General features: G+C 39.3%; 1 protein-coding gene across 1 annotated transcript; it reads right to left on the bottom strand.

The window, feature by feature from the left end:
- Nucleotides 1-432: 432 nt before the first annotated feature.
- Nucleotides 433-15,195, bottom strand: LOC124146907 (innexin unc-9-like). The gene is made up of 2 exons (XM_046517461.2): nucleotides 15,033-15,195; nucleotides 433-2,732 (listed from the first exon to the last, which is right to left on the bottom strand). Exon 2 carries the CDS (start codon nucleotides 2,724-2,726, stop codon nucleotides 1,542-1,544), a length of 1,185 nt encoding a protein of 394 aa, XP_046373417.2. The 5' UTR covers nucleotides 2,727-2,732; nucleotides 15,033-15,195; the 3' UTR covers nucleotides 433-1,541.
- Between the last annotated feature and the right edge of the window lie 753 nt (nucleotides 15,196-15,948).

The raw sequence follows: 15,948 nt of genomic DNA, 5'->3' as shown, positions 1-15,948 counted from the left end.
GCCCATGACAATCAATTGGAGACGTACAGAATACGGACGTCATCACCTGATTGGCCCTTGAGCCACCGCCTTCTGGGCAAGGGCTCTAAGCAAGTTTTTATAGATTGATACAGATATAAAAGACATTTTGAGTAGAAACCGGTTGTGCGAAAAAGTGTTTGCACAGGGCATGACATTCCAGGCCCATTATCCCGCCCGTCTTGGCAAAGTTAGGGTCAAAGTGGTGTGTTGGACTAAGGAGCACTATTACCGGTTCCGTCGCCCTCAACCACCAGAATCCCTTCCTCTGCCGACACAGGGTCGCAGCACACGGCAAACTGGCTATACAGTTTGTTTGCCTTTTACGACCAGCAATAGGGACACATTCTTGTTTATCTTCCCCGGGTCCCTACGGGTGAAAGTTAAATTGATATCCTTAATGGTACAGAGGGGATAACCAACAACGTGTGCAACAACCAGGGAGATAGTTTATATTGTCATTTTACAAACTTCAATATCTATATATATTAGATCTAGTACTATGCCCAAAGCGTGTACGTGCAATGGTGGAAGGTCACGTGACCTAAGAAACCTAATAGCAGCAGTGTTTGGACAAAATACTGTTTGCATCCTACACTAACTTAGAATATATTGCCTAACAGAAAGTATATACAGGTTAGGCAACGAATATAATCATATATACATATATGGAGCCCTAAAATTAGTGTATTTACCATGATCGACCTTCTCTACCATGTCGTCTGACTAAACCGACATACAGTGAGGGTATCGCAAACATGAAATATGCAAATTAATCAATCTAACTATTTACCAGTGTTAATAAATTAACGACTAACGAAACAACTAGGTCTACCTTTTCCACTAAGAACTGTCAAAACATGGTTTGCATTTACATGTATGTGTTTATTGTTCAATACGTTACTGACATTGGATAAAAATATACATGGAAAGCAGAGCTGAAGGATCAAACTTAAAAATGACTGTTCACGTACGAGACAAGTTTCTGGGCCTGGCTAGGAATTAGGTGAAGTGAGGTGAATGGGGTTCAAGATTATTGAGAAGATCGTCAAAGCAATTCGAGAAGTTTTTAAGGCCTGTCCAAAATGAGCACCGAACAGTAAATGCAAGTTAGTAAAAGGGAAATGGCTCCAATTTGCAAGCTACCTGATTGTCTTCATATCAGTTTGAGCCTGTCAGGCCATGCAAACAAAACATTGGGAAGGAGCAGAAATATAAAACACAACGTCGACACAAAGAAATAACGGCAAACTGCACATCAGAGTCTGGTACTTGTAATTCAGCATCTAAACTAATAAATAGTGAATATAAGGACACATAAATATATTTATATAAGGAGATGCATATATAACATGACGCGGTAATCAAGTGAATTCTTGGAGAAAAACAAATCTAGATTTCAACTTAGAGCTGACAGGAATACCAACTATGTTGAATAGCCACGAGAAATACCGAAACACGAAAACGTTATTCACAAATGCACGATTTTTTCGAGTTCCATGCACGATACATAAGTACTACTCTCACATAGTAGGCGCTTTCTCCGGGCTTTCGGCACAATGTGGTAGCGTCCTCATTGGTAAAGCTGCTATGGTTCCTGTTGCTCCGGTTACGACAGCGCCACCTTCCGTTTCTCCTGTGTAGAGGTTGCGCTGGTTTTGCCATTCCCGTTCCTTCTCCTGAAACACCTGGTACAAATGTTGGGTAAGATCTGCTGCAACTAACTCGCTGGAATTCCGGCAGATCATAGACAGGATAAACACACCATCGATTCCGAGGAAACTGCTGATGAATCGTGTTACAGCGGGTTCGTTAGGGCGAGCTCCTTTGGAAGCGTTGACGTGGGCAGCTATCCTGCCATCTCTTAGGAACGGTAGGAAGAGAAATCCTGCCCACAGGACAAGATTTAGGATTGTGATGATAGCCAGAAGGAAGACCCAGTACCACAGGAATATGAACATCTTCTCATAGATTTCGGTGATTTGCAGAGTACACTGAACTGAAAATATCTGGGTATTCTGCAGGAACTGAACTTGAACATGGCAATATATATCTTTTACAAGTAATGGTTTTATGATGGAGTCAATATCAAAATCAGCATAGGACCCAACCCTGATTGCTAGGTATTGTCTAAAGTAAGTCGTCAGGAACATAAACTGAGCTATGAGATTAATACATGAGAGGAGCTTCACAAATAGGTACAACAGAGCCAGAAAGAATCGATTTCTTCTAAGAAGACTTCCAAATACCCGGGCTGCATCACTGAAACTGGCCTGGCGATTCTCCGGACTGGTCAGTTGTACACTCTTCAGGGACTCGACAGTTTCCTCCATATTAAGAGTGAGCAAGTGCTTGCAGCTGTTCCAGATGATGTTTGGTACTTTGAAGGCGAGGGCTTGGAAGAAGAGTATGAGGGGTATCCAGAGGTGGAAGGAGGGAACAGAGGGAGGTTTTGTTTCGTCGTCATTATTAACAGACATTGATTTGTTATAATACATGTCCTTCAGAAAACACGATTCCTGTGTGTAAGAGATCATAGAGCTTGTGAATTCAGCAGGGCACCAACAACTAATGGGTGTAGTGATGTAACGTAAGGCGAATGATCCGACAGAACACACGACCAATAGAAGGACTGTCCAGAAGCCGTTGATGGAGTCAACATGATCCTGATCTACTTCACGTCCAAACCATGATCCAAATACTGCCATTTTTGTCTGAAAACAAGTAAAAATGATTAAGTCGAATTGGAATCGATCTATCTTTATATTTTATGTGCATATACTCAATATCCTTATAAGGTATAATCACCATAGGCCCATGTCCATAAATTCAGCACGATTGATGTTACTATGAGAGATGGATGCCGTATCTTTTACATGAAGATTTCTAAATACAAGAGCGCCTCTCACAAACCTTGTATAGTTCATAAAAATATATTTTGATCTTAAGGCAGTCAAACATGGGCAAACCAATATAAAGTGGCACTCATTATCTTCAATTATTCCTTCATACACAATTTATGGAGTTGATTACAACGAGCAACACCAGGTCGTCTTCCAACATGTATCATAAGTGTCAGTTCATCAATTCTTAATTAACATAAAAGTCGCCTGTATTCACGAACCTTGAATGTATATAAATATTACACAACTGCTAGAAGTGATTTATATTCTTGATAAGACATAGTCTACCTGTTACTTTTGAATATCACTTTTGTTGATTATAATCTCTTGTACTAAGTTGTTTAAAAAGTAAAATATTTTCCCCTACTTTTTGTCATAATTATAACTGTAAGAGAACAATAATCTTTTTACATTTAAAACCCACGTTTAAATGATTGCACTGATCTGAAGATAACATTGCTTCAAGACTTCAAGACTTCAAGACTCTTTTATTCTGTAATAAAGGCTTCCAGCCCAGAGTACATGTGTATATAATCAAGTCATAACAATTTTAAGTTACAAACAAAAATTACAATCATTAAGAAGAGATCTACTATAATCATCAAGAGGAGGTGAAGCATTCGTAAACTGTATATAGAGTTGTCTCCCTTTAACCTATGAGATAAACCTGCCTTGCCTGCGTGCATTTAACAATATAAAGTGCTAAAGATTCTGACAAAGAATTATCTGTCATAACTTTCTCAAATTTGTCGAGAGTACAAAGATTACTAGTACAAATACTTGGCAAAAGCATATTTCTGAATTTGTTATACAAGTAACATGATGTAATAAAATGAACTTCATCCTCCACAATTGATACACTCAGATTATCAAAACAATATTTACATACTCTATCCTCTCTAGCAACACCTCCCCACCGCCCAATTTCAACAGCCAGTTTGTGGTTACCACATCTGAATCGACTAAGAACAATTCTTAAATTTTTACTCTTCATATTGTGCAAATACCTTTCAGTCTCCAACACTGATTTGATAATAGAATAATTATAAAGCTTACTTGTTTCACTTATAGATAGTGCCCATGTTTGTTTCCAACAATCCTGCAACCTTTCCCTACAAATTCTAAGGAAATGGGTTATGTAACCAACACCCTGTTCATACCAAACTAGACCAAATCCAAGTCTGTTCAACAGATATTTTATTCTAGTTGCCCATGTGGCTCTACCAGCCCCATCTAACTGATATAACATCAGATAGCAAGCCTTAGGATACCTATTTGCTTCAGGTATATAGATGTTCTGATATCGTTCAATAACTATCAGAGCTAGTGGTAGAGCGTCCGCCCGGAGAGCGGAAGGTCCGGGGTTCGATCCCCGGCCGCGTCATACCAAAAGACGTTAAAATATGGTACTTGTTGTTACCCTGTCTGGCGCTCGGCATTAAGGGGCTAAAACAAGGACTGGTCGTCTCGGAGTCAGTATACTGTGTCTGAGTGGGGTATTCATGTTAAACTGCGGCATGGTATCTCAGTGAGCTAGCACTATAAATCGGCATCAGCTCCTAGTACAAGCAGCCACACAAACACATACACGTACATGCACGTCGCTATATAAGTGCAATAATCTTGGACGCGACGTTAAACCCAATTACACCTCACCTTCAATAACCATCAAACAGAGAATTCCCTTCTATTCATTTACTTCACTGATTTACCCTGCTGAACTAGAAAAAGGAGACAAGTGAGAACGCCTCATCTGTTTCATATTAAGATCCATGCATAAAGATTCAGAGTGACAAAACACTCTCCACAGGACTGTATGACAAGAGGGATGACTTCAACTTTCCAATTCACTTTCCCTTTATTTCGAGCGATATTAAAGCAGCTCCTGCCTTTGGTGTTTACATTTCACAACCTTTCTACCATGATTTCAAAGGGCTTCACATAACTCTTGCCAAGAAACTGCTGGACCAAGGTTACAAGTCCTCAGTAAAGCTCTTAAAACGTTTTATGGTAGACAAAAGGAGGACATTTAGAACTTTGACGCAACAGTGACAAGAATGATGTCCGATGCAATTCCCTGTTGTGACTTGTACCATACGTGCCCGTGTGTTTTCAGGAGAACAATTAACTTGCTGTCATTTTTATTTGGATATGTGTAATTAGACATTGATAACAATTTCAACAGATATTTAATACATCTCTGGTGATAGCATTTGTATACTGTCATGAATTAAAGCATTAAGTCGGGCTTTTCTTGTATAGAATGTAAATTGATCATTAGTGAACATGAACCATTCTCGACTTACACCAACTGATATTTGCCACAGCAAAAAAATTTGATATTTAGACGGTTATTTATTGACATTGTCAAATGGAGTCTAAAATAGAATCTCTTGGGTTAGATGTGAACATTTGTACTTCACAAGTTGCTGATAGGGAAAGAGGCCAAGCAAAATGGTGAAAGATATCTCAGCAACAAGAGATATTAAAAATATACAGCGTACATCTCCCGTGGTAGCAAGTAACTACTACTAAGTCCAACTAAAACAACATAACACCACATAAACTTGCGATGACTGTGTCCTCTTTGTGATGTTGATTTAAAACTTGTGACTTCACTCCAAGGGTTAGAGTAGAGACAGTTTACCAACACATCCAAATACAATCCTAAACACTGCTCACAATAGTAAACAACCTAATCTTCTTCAAGTGGTTAGAATTGAGCGCAGTACAAGCGAACAGGAGTTGGGGCTCTACATGAATACATGAACGTCCACTTATCTTCGGGGGCGGTTGGGTAGCCGAGTAATTAAAGCGTTCACTCGTCACGCCGAAGACCTGGGTTCGACTCCCGATTTTAGGTCACTCACCACTCAATGTCTTCGTAAAAGCTGTACTTGTAAATTTTACTACATGCATTTTAACACAGTTCCTGCTACGATGGTTTCTTCTACATGTATCATTTACATGGGGAAAACGACACAATATTGTGTTTTGTTTCATTCATAATGGATATTATGTTACCTTACATTAAAATATAAGCTGATTGGTTAAGGAGTGGGCAACTATATTCCATGTAGCCCACTCAGAGACGGTGTACAAATTTCGTGTAGCCAACTGAGAAATCAATCGGATCACATCATGGGTAGCCTAGTCTCTGGGAACAACTGCAAACTTTTCTTGTAGGGTACCTAGACTTGGATGACAGCTGGGACAGAACTGATTTATTCCAATTCTGCTGACTCTTTGTCAGTTTGTGCATTCTACCAATTACAACATCCCGCTCTGACCAAACCCTATTTGAAAGACATTTAACAGGTTCCTCTTCTCTATTGCGTCATTTTGGGATTTTCTTTGACAACATCCATAATGATTTTTAAGTTGTGATCCCAATTGGTAAGAGGCAGGTCCATATCTGAACAAGAAAGGAGCATTATCACTACCCCCCGTCTTTGGGCACATTAGAATTTTGTTTGTTCATATAGCTGTAAATAAAAATGTTAACTGTAAGAAAAAGAGTCCTATACAGATATAAAATGGAGAGGCACTAGGGTCGCTTTACGTCATCAGAAAAAAATATCAAATGTGAAATTAAAACACTCAAAAGGGCCCTTCTGTGGCACCAAGTTTCGAACTGTCTTGATAAGTATCTCTTAGATGAGCTTGCAAAATTCCATTCATGTAACTTTGTAGGTTCTGAGAAAATGTGTCCCCACTGGAGACACTATGCATAAAGTAAAACAACACGGATCAAGGACTGTAACTATGTATGCACAAACATATGTACTAAAGGAAGTAACTCTGGCTAAAAATATTTCAAGGCATCAATTTTCGAATTCAGTGTTGATAATCGGGGACCAACCATTTGATAATCTGGGGAGGGCCTTGGATTTTGTCACGAGATCAGATATTTTTCAGCTACAGGGGTTGGATGGGTTGGGGTAGGTGGCTTGGGGAAGCAGTTACACTGTCTCGGCCGAAACAGTTTCTAATTTATTCGTCTAACATTTGTACCAAGCCAGTGATAAGTCTCTGGGACAAAAGGTAGACTAGCGGTAAAATCGACTTGGTTGATGTCAATAGGCGAGAAAACACTTTCCATATTTAAGCATCTTCCCGAGGCAAGAGAGTTAACTGACTAGGCTGGAATTCCTGGGCTCAATCGTAGCGCCACCAGTGGTTATTACAAGTTATGTCCCTAATTAGCCTCTCCTGTGGACCAATTAGATTCCATCACTTGCATTTGTTTCAAACAAAATGGCGCGCCCAGTCAAGACGATCTGATCGATAATCAAGGTCTATATTGTGACAAAACGGGACTTACATCGCGAAGTGCAAACAAGTCACGTGAGCACCTTGATTAAAAGCATGAAAAGGTTTGTAAAATGTCTGTTGACAACGAGTTGGCGGTGCACATGTTTTGCAAATCCTGCAATCTGCACGACAGTTTACGAACCGGATTTCGATTTCGTTGCGCGATTTTGATTGGACCATGCATAGACTCGTTACACTGCAAACACTTAAACGTCGTTTTTTTCGTATAAGGTCATTGGACAGAAAAACGAAGTTATTTGGAGGCTTTCAAACCATCGTTTTTCCGTCCAAATAACGTCGTTATTTGACATCGGAATTTACTGGGAGAGAACTACATCATCAAGCTCTTCCCTTTTTGATTGACATTGTCAATCAAGCAACAGCGTCTTTCGGTATTTCTACTTCTCAGATTTCATTGGTCAGTTCTCTCGTGTTAGAATCCAGGCCCGAGTTTGACGCTGTACTCGAAGCGCTTAGCGGAAGTACTGAAATCAATCTTTCTGCCCATGCGGATTGTTGAATGCCTTGTTCAAATTTTCCGTTCTGTGCATGCGCGATTTCGCGTATTGTTCCCAAGATTTAATGTCACAACCATTTGACAATGATTCATAAACACAGTCTGGTGATCAGTTCGGAATCGTACAATGTCGGTTAAATTTATGGCACGTAATGTATCAGCGCGCTTTTCCCATTAACTTATACAATGATAACGGTAATAATTTTAGTCAAAATAATTAGGAAAGAGCAAGGCTCAGGAAAGTCTGAGTATAGGAAAAGGATTTACACTTTCGCAAGTTATATAATCGTCAAATACGCAAACGAATATCAACCGGCTTTTAAAACTTATTTTTGTAGAAGGTGAACTTGATGCATATTGCCTGATATTATATGCATATATATATATTTCCGATATTGCTTATTTTAATGTTTATTCATAGTTTTAAGATTCGTTCGCGTAACTGACGGGATACCACTTTCTCATTTGTTCATGATACTTAAGGAGTGTCCTGTTGCTGTAAACAGATTAGTTTCAAATTCCAAACTGGTGATGTCTATTGAGACTAATGCTTAGTCTCTAAAACTGAATAGTTTTGAAAGAAACAAGTAGCTCCATTGAAATTTAAGAGGAGCATTCTCTATCTTAAGAAGATCATAGTTACATGCAACATGCATATCCAACTGAAACTACCATCCCGCTCAAGGTCCAACAGGCCCACATTCACACAGACAGACACGGACACACACACACACGCACGCACGCACGCACGCACGCACGCACGCACGCACGCACGCACGCACGCACGCACATACATTTTGAGTTACCAATCCCTGAATTGAGTAGATGTGCGTTACGAAACTCCTCCAAGTCGTCATCAATATCGGTAAATGACTGTGATATTATTACCCATCTAAATACGCCGAATATTGTGCTTTCTTGACAACAAATGTTATAACTGAGATAACACCTTCTTAGTAAAGTACAGATTCTCGTACTGTTTTGGGTTGAGTCCCGTCCGGGATTTGGACCCACACTGTGAGTGAGGCACCCAGTCGCCAGCACACAAAGTCAGCGATCTAGCCCAGCCACCGAGGCTTCCACCAAAACTAAAAGTCGGACAACTGTTAGTCCAGATCAATTACTTTGCGTACCCCTCTGACAAGTGAAAAAGAGTACGGCTCCCACGGCCGAAAGCTTTGAACACACAAAGATTAAGAAAGTGGTCAACTGTAACAAATGTTATATTTGGATAACACTTTCTCAGTAAAGTACAAATTCTCGTACTTTTTAGTACTTTTTAGTTGAGATAATAGACGTGGATGGTTGATTATCAGTGGACAAATTAAAGCCAAAACTCAACTTATGAATGATTGGTCATTGGCAATGGACAATGGGCAAACGGAAGGCCGGGGTAATTAGCGCCAATTATCCGTCGGCTTCCCTTCTTTCGTTTCCTCCTTTGCTATCTTTTTACTTTTGTTGTTCTTACAGGTACATATATATGTTCTCTATCAATAGCATTTATTCATCTAATGAGGGAAAAAGAATATACTCCGAAACGTTGTGTTCCTCATAATAAAGACGTCGACATCCATACATTTTCTTCCTTATGTGTATCACTTCTTAATGCCCTTCAAAGACTCAATCTAGCTTTGTTTTTATATGCGGAGATATTTGCGTAGAATATAATATGGTCGTGCCTATAAAGATTTGGGTCTTTGTCTACATGAGCATTTAGACATAACTTTTATAGCTAAGGAAATTGCTAAATCTGTAGGTATGAAGTACACATTATAGCAAGCTGTGATCTATATTCACACTTTAGATATTCGTAATGGAGATCTGTAACTGTAGTTTATCGTAATTTTCCGCAACTCTCTCCTCCTGACCAGTTTAAATTTTTAGTGCATTCTGATGCCATTGTAAAATTCCAGGCTGCCCTTTCTGTGATGTTTTGACGGCTGAAATCTATTGTGTTATAATAATCTCGGTTGCTGATATTAATATGTACATATTGTAAAATATTTACGATATTTCAAACGTGTAATTCGATGCATGCAATGCAATGTGAAAATGAGTGCGGATGCATGAAGGTTAGTTATAGTTATACTGCGATGGGTGTAGGGGAATGGTAGGAGGGTGTATGTATTTAAGCACGAATACCGATACTAGAGGGCGGATATAGTTATATATCGATGGATTTTGGGGAAGGGAGGGAGGATGAATGTATATAAGCAATGCGCATGGATCCATGATGACTGACGTCGACACAATGAGATGGTTGTAGGAATATGGTTGGGAAAGATGAATGCGGTTTGTGCGTGCGTGCGTGCGTGCGTGCAAGCGTTGTAATACGAGGGTTGGCGAAAATGTAGTTAGATGATTGTGTAAGTAAGTACAGTGGTTGAGGATGTGGCAGGTATGAGTATTGATACATGCAGACGTGGGGTTGGGGACTTGGTGTGATGTAACAACCAATAATCTCCTGTAGGAAAGAGCTAAAAGCACGAATAAAGATCACGAGATGAAACTGATGTATACATCTGGACATATATTTGCGTAGTATTACTATATGTATTTTGCGCAAAAGGATATTGTAGGATCGACGCTGACATGCACATATAACCTATTCACCAGTGCTGTAATATTTAATTAATTTGGCTTTTTCATATACATCGATAGGAACATGAAGAGTCTGTCTGAAGACATATAGAAATGCATAGGATCTTTTGGATAGTTGTACTTCACGGTAGACTAACGCTTAGTCTCTGAAAATATAGTATTTCGATTAAATCGAGATACTGTATTAAAATTTAAAAGGCGCCCCAGTGAGATGGTAATTTCAGCCTGAACCTGTTTAACATCTAGGCTTGTTTCATTTGGGGCTAAAGCATTACAGTGAGGCGGAAGGGAAAATAATCTGGTTCAGGGACTGTGAGACAAACTACTTCACGCTCTGTATCGCCGCCGTGACCTTTGAGCTATGAAATTTGAGCCATCTGAGACAGCGACACGACAGCTGTTTTCACCCATCAGATACCAGTCACTACTGTCACTACTTCTCTCTCCAAACGAAAAAGGATACGTAAAATGTCTGAAGTGTATATTTATAATCCTTCTAATTTACTATTTAGATACATGTTTTAACTTTAAAGTAATTATATGTATCTCATGTTCAAAAATGTATCATTGGTATCTGTGATGCTAGTACCGTTTTCTCGCCATTTTGAGTTATTATGAATACCAAATACATGTCCTGAAATATGAACTTGTAAAAGAGCTCCTCTCTGAACCGTATGCAGTCTAACCCATTTAATTGGCGTGTATGGATATTATCCATCTACTTATACACAGTTATTATGGACATATACAGAATTTCATGGTACCTTATTATTAAAAAATTACCCGTGAAGATCCGGGTTAGAATAGGCCTTCAACAACCCATGTTTGTTCGAAGGCGACTAACATAATCGGGTGGTCAGGCTCGCTGACTTGGTTGATGCAGGTCATCGTATCTCCAGTTGCGTAGATAGATGCTCTTGATGTCAATAACTGGATTGTCTGGCCCAGACTGGATTATTTACAAACCACCGTCATATAGCTGGTATATTGCTGAGTGCGGCATTTAACAACAAACAATCAAACCTAAACTATTATGAAACACCTTCCAACAATGAGAAATTAAACTTTTATTTTCTATATATTTAGTTTCATTTACAAAATATTTTGATCCATAGTTTAATCATTGCGTTGATTTGTTGTCTGTCATTCAATGCACATGTTTAAATCCCTCACTTTGAATATTAGATTTTTCACAAATGGTTACGTTAGTGAGTTGCCTCGATCTCTGGTTACCTACTCACACGATCAGATCAAAATAATGTGTTTGTACAATCATATTTCAGTTTATTTAATTCATAATACGAAATTGATAATTCATTTATCACAGTATGGTTCATATTCATTTATATCACTTTCTGATGTTAATGTTTTATTGCAGAAATTATAATGTAGGAAGATACACAATTTGCCATTATTTGAAATGCAATATTTCTAAACTTTTAAACTATATAAAGTATAATATAATGATTAGAATGCCTGTAACGGGCAGTGTTTAAGAAAGAAATATTAGTCGATTAGTCCCATTTTTCATATATTCCCTTCAGTAGTAGTATTGTATATCTCCAGATAGATGTTTACATTGTAGTTCTCATTATTTGTGGATAGTTAAAAAAAAACACCATAGAAAATATATATTCTACCATAACAAAAGAATACAGAGTATACAATAACTCGCAATTGTTCAAAAACAGATTTCAAATCACAATAACATATCTGATATAAACAGACTTGTGTGAGGTGGTAATGCTTTAATCTCTACATTGTGCCCTTGTTCGTGAGCACTTGTTCTATTCAGCAAACAGCCCAAACCCGAAACTCCACAACATATCCGATAACACTGACCCAGCGGGATTCTCCCCACACGTCAGTTCTCCATGCGACACTGACGCCCTTGTATGTCTCCCAGACCATAGAGAATAAATTTGAAAGGAATTCAGCTCAAGTCTAGAACGATTTGACAAGCCTAGATTGCCTCCATTCTATCCATGAAAGTAAGCATTAATAAAAATTATTGTTCTTGGCTCCTTTAGAGTATATTTTGTAGAATTCACATTTTTAACTACGAAAATGTTACTGACGCCGGTAACGAGGTCACAGGTCAGGCGTTCACTCGTTAGTTGTCCGATACGTTGTCAAGTGTAAGATCTTCCGGACGACCACTGCACTAGAGACATGTAGATTGCTGATGAGGTACTACGTGTTTGGATCTGAGCGTTAAACACTAAGCACTTACAGACAAGAGCTTACAATAAAATGTTATGGACTCGCGGACGGACTTGTGTTCAATTCAAGACGTACATGTATCAGGTTGAACTTCTACGACAGATATAACTTGGTTACCGCTTCCTAATTGTAACATTAACTGAACTTTACGCCTTTTATACACATTTGTGATGAGGCAACAATGCGACGAGTTCTAATTAATAATTTATTTGTTCACTCTGATGTGAAAAGAATTTCCAAATAAAACATTATTTTCTCTTATTTATTTTATATTACTTCTGCCATGCGACCGGCGGCCTGTAAACCAACCCCACAGTCATGAAAAGTGATAGACCAGAAAATAAAATTTCAAGACAGCGCCTTTCCAAGTGAAATTGCCAGATAAACACATATCGGAAAAAATGAATTTGTGACGTCTCCAACAGCAGTATAGAAAGTGGAGCTCCCCCCGATTGTCGGTGTTTTACTAGTGTTCCCTTGCACAAATCATTCATAGCGCTACAGATTTAGAAACTCCATGTTTCAACATGGACTCTGAGCTCAGGATTAGTTGCATATATACCTGAAATACGTGAGAAAAGTATCCATTACTCAGATCCCCCTAAAATGTATCAACGCTATGCGTAAGTAAGCAATCGGGTAGCCAAGTGGTTAAAGCGTTCGTTCGTCACGCCGAAAACCCGGGTTCGATTCCCGACATGGGTACAATGTGTGAAGCCCATTTCTGGTGTCCCCGCCGTGATATTGCTGGAATATAGCTAAAAGCGGCGTAAAACCAATGAGTGAACCATTCTTAAGAAATAATTCACTCACTCACTTTTAAGTTTGCGTCCTGGAATGGCTTTACAGTAAATGTATTTTCTGACTGAGTTCAAGCATCCCCTGCACATGCTGACAAACAAGCCTGTACTGCAGTAACGTTAAAGCACTGTCATCGCGCCGATTGCAACTTAGATATGAATATTGCTGTTGTGAGCCTATGCGACATGACAACACGTTGAAAGACGCAATTATGTAGTCACCTGAAACAGCATTTTATGAAGAATTATTTCTTAAGAAAGGTACACTCAGTGGTTACCCAATAGATTGAGGGAGTAAAACATATTGCAAACCAAAATAAAATTATGAAAACTCAAGTTAATGGCGAATTGTGATTAAATTCTCATGATCAGATATCCTTCATAGTCAATTCTCAATACTGTGTCTGAGTGTGGTATTCATGTTAAACTGTGCTGTATCTCAGCGACGTTAAACCCAATTTCACCTCACCTCAGACCAAGACATAATTAACCAGCATTGCAAATGTCGTGATCGGAAACAGTAAATATATAGAAGACAGAATATTAGTCACCTAATAGGAGCCCTAAGCTAATTGGTCAATGAGAAACAGAGTTATGTAAGTTTAAGGGCACATGCTTTCAAGACTGATCATTGAGAATTGACTGAGAATTCTCAATTCTCTTCAGCCTTATCATCTCAATTCCCTCCAGCCTTATCGTCCGTTTAGATCTATGTATAAAGGTCCAGAGTGACAGGAGGATGTCTAAAGCATTTCAATAGTCCTCCTTCCCTTCATGTGGTCAATATTACAGCAGTTCCAGCATTTGGTGTCTGCATTTAGTAACTTTGGAGGTACAATCGAGCATGGCCTTTCTATGAAAATTTCAAAGAGCGTCAAATTTATAGGGGGTGGTGCAGAGCAGGGGACCCACCCTTTTAAAGCATACTTATTATGTTGACGTATAAAAAACAACATATAACCGATTCATTTGACGTCATGTTTCGACAAAAATATCAAGGTTGACAATCTAATTTTATCCATTGAGCCTATGAAGTGAGTGAGTGAGTTAGTTGGATTTAACGCCGCTTTTAACAGTATTACAGTTATATCACGGCGTGTCAGCTTAATGTGGGAGGAAAGCCCGAAGTGATGCAGGTCTCAGACGTTTACCACTTTGGTGAAACCCACGAGCACGGGCATGGTGCTGACAAACCTAGAAACATAATCGGGGCGAACCGGGATTCGAACCCACAATCATAGGTTTTTTGGCGTGCCCAAGGGACGCAACTCTGCACAGCGAATCGCGGCGCCTTAGGCGACTGGGCCACCCGTGTCCCCTGATCGAGTATAACTATTTCACAACAAAATATGATTTAAAGTTTCTATTTCCTTCCATTTCACCCATTTGAGCAAAGCTGCTTTATAAAAGAAACCATACAAATATAGAGGTAACGATCAAACAGTGTTCACATATCCCGGAGTCTACATGGATGCTGGGTTTCTTTGATGATCTGCGTCACCCGCTGATACTGCATAATCAGCTCAGGAGTTCATAGCAAAGTGAAAATCTCCTGAACCGTGAGGGTTTTATTTCAGAAAAGTTTGAAACATACGCATCGTAATAACAGTAAGAAAGGGGACTCGTTACAATAGGAGTATAAATTGCAGTTACCGTTAGCAGCACTGTTTAGTGTTGACTCAGTTCGTGAAACCCTTCGTGGAATGTCCTACTTCGGCTGAGCTAACACGTCGTATATTTATCGCGAGGCGGCTGGTCCACTTGTAATCAAAATGGCTGAATGCAAGAAACACCATCAAAACAACTTCCTGCACATCACGACTGGCGCACATCGAACAGGGCATGGGTTAACCACTGTGTTCAGTGAGATAAGTATCAGTGTTATGACCACTGTGCTACCACAGCATACCACCACGCTACTGCATTTAGGGGGAACCCTGACATATTTTTTTTATCCTTTAGCTGTATTTTGATATTCAAAACAATATATTCTTTTAATGAGTGATTCATTTGTGTTTTAACGCCGAATTGAACCATATTACAGTTATATCACGGCGTTCCAGCTTAACATGGGAGGAAATCCCGAAGTGATGCAGGTCTCACACCTTTATCACTTCAGTGATGCCCACGAATACGGGTAAGGAGCTGACAAACCCAGAAACATAATCACGACGCACCGAGATTCGAACCCTCGATCATAGATTTCTGGCGATTTGTGGCGCCTCAGACGACTGGGCCATCCGTGCCCCCCTGCTTATGAGAAAGAGAAAGCACAGATGCGACTTAAAATGTCTCAAGAAATACAAATTGAAATAGTTAAAAAATATATTAGAATGTCACAATTATGATGAATAGTTACGAATGCATGTGTGATATCTAAAAATAGCTTCATTGGTGTGTGTGAATTTGGTGAGTATGATTTTAATCATCCAGACGACTTTACAACACTAACATCGCTCTCCGTCTTCTCGTGACGTGTTCGAAACACGCCAGTGGTGTCCCAATTCTAAGGGAACTAAAGTTCAGGGCCAACACCCAACAGCCAATGTCGAGTCGCACTTCTTGTCGC

This window comes from Haliotis rufescens, unplaced genomic scaffold (genome assembly GCF_023055435.1).
Source record: "Haliotis rufescens isolate VD_foot unplaced genomic scaffold, xgHalRufe1.0.p SCAF_6, whole genome shotgun sequence".
NCBI classification, from domain to species: domain Eukaryota; kingdom Metazoa; phylum Mollusca; class Gastropoda; order Lepetellida; family Haliotidae; genus Haliotis; species Haliotis rufescens.
The sequence above is the reverse complement of the archived record's forward strand: the minus strand, read 5'-3'. Positions and strand labels throughout refer to the sequence as shown.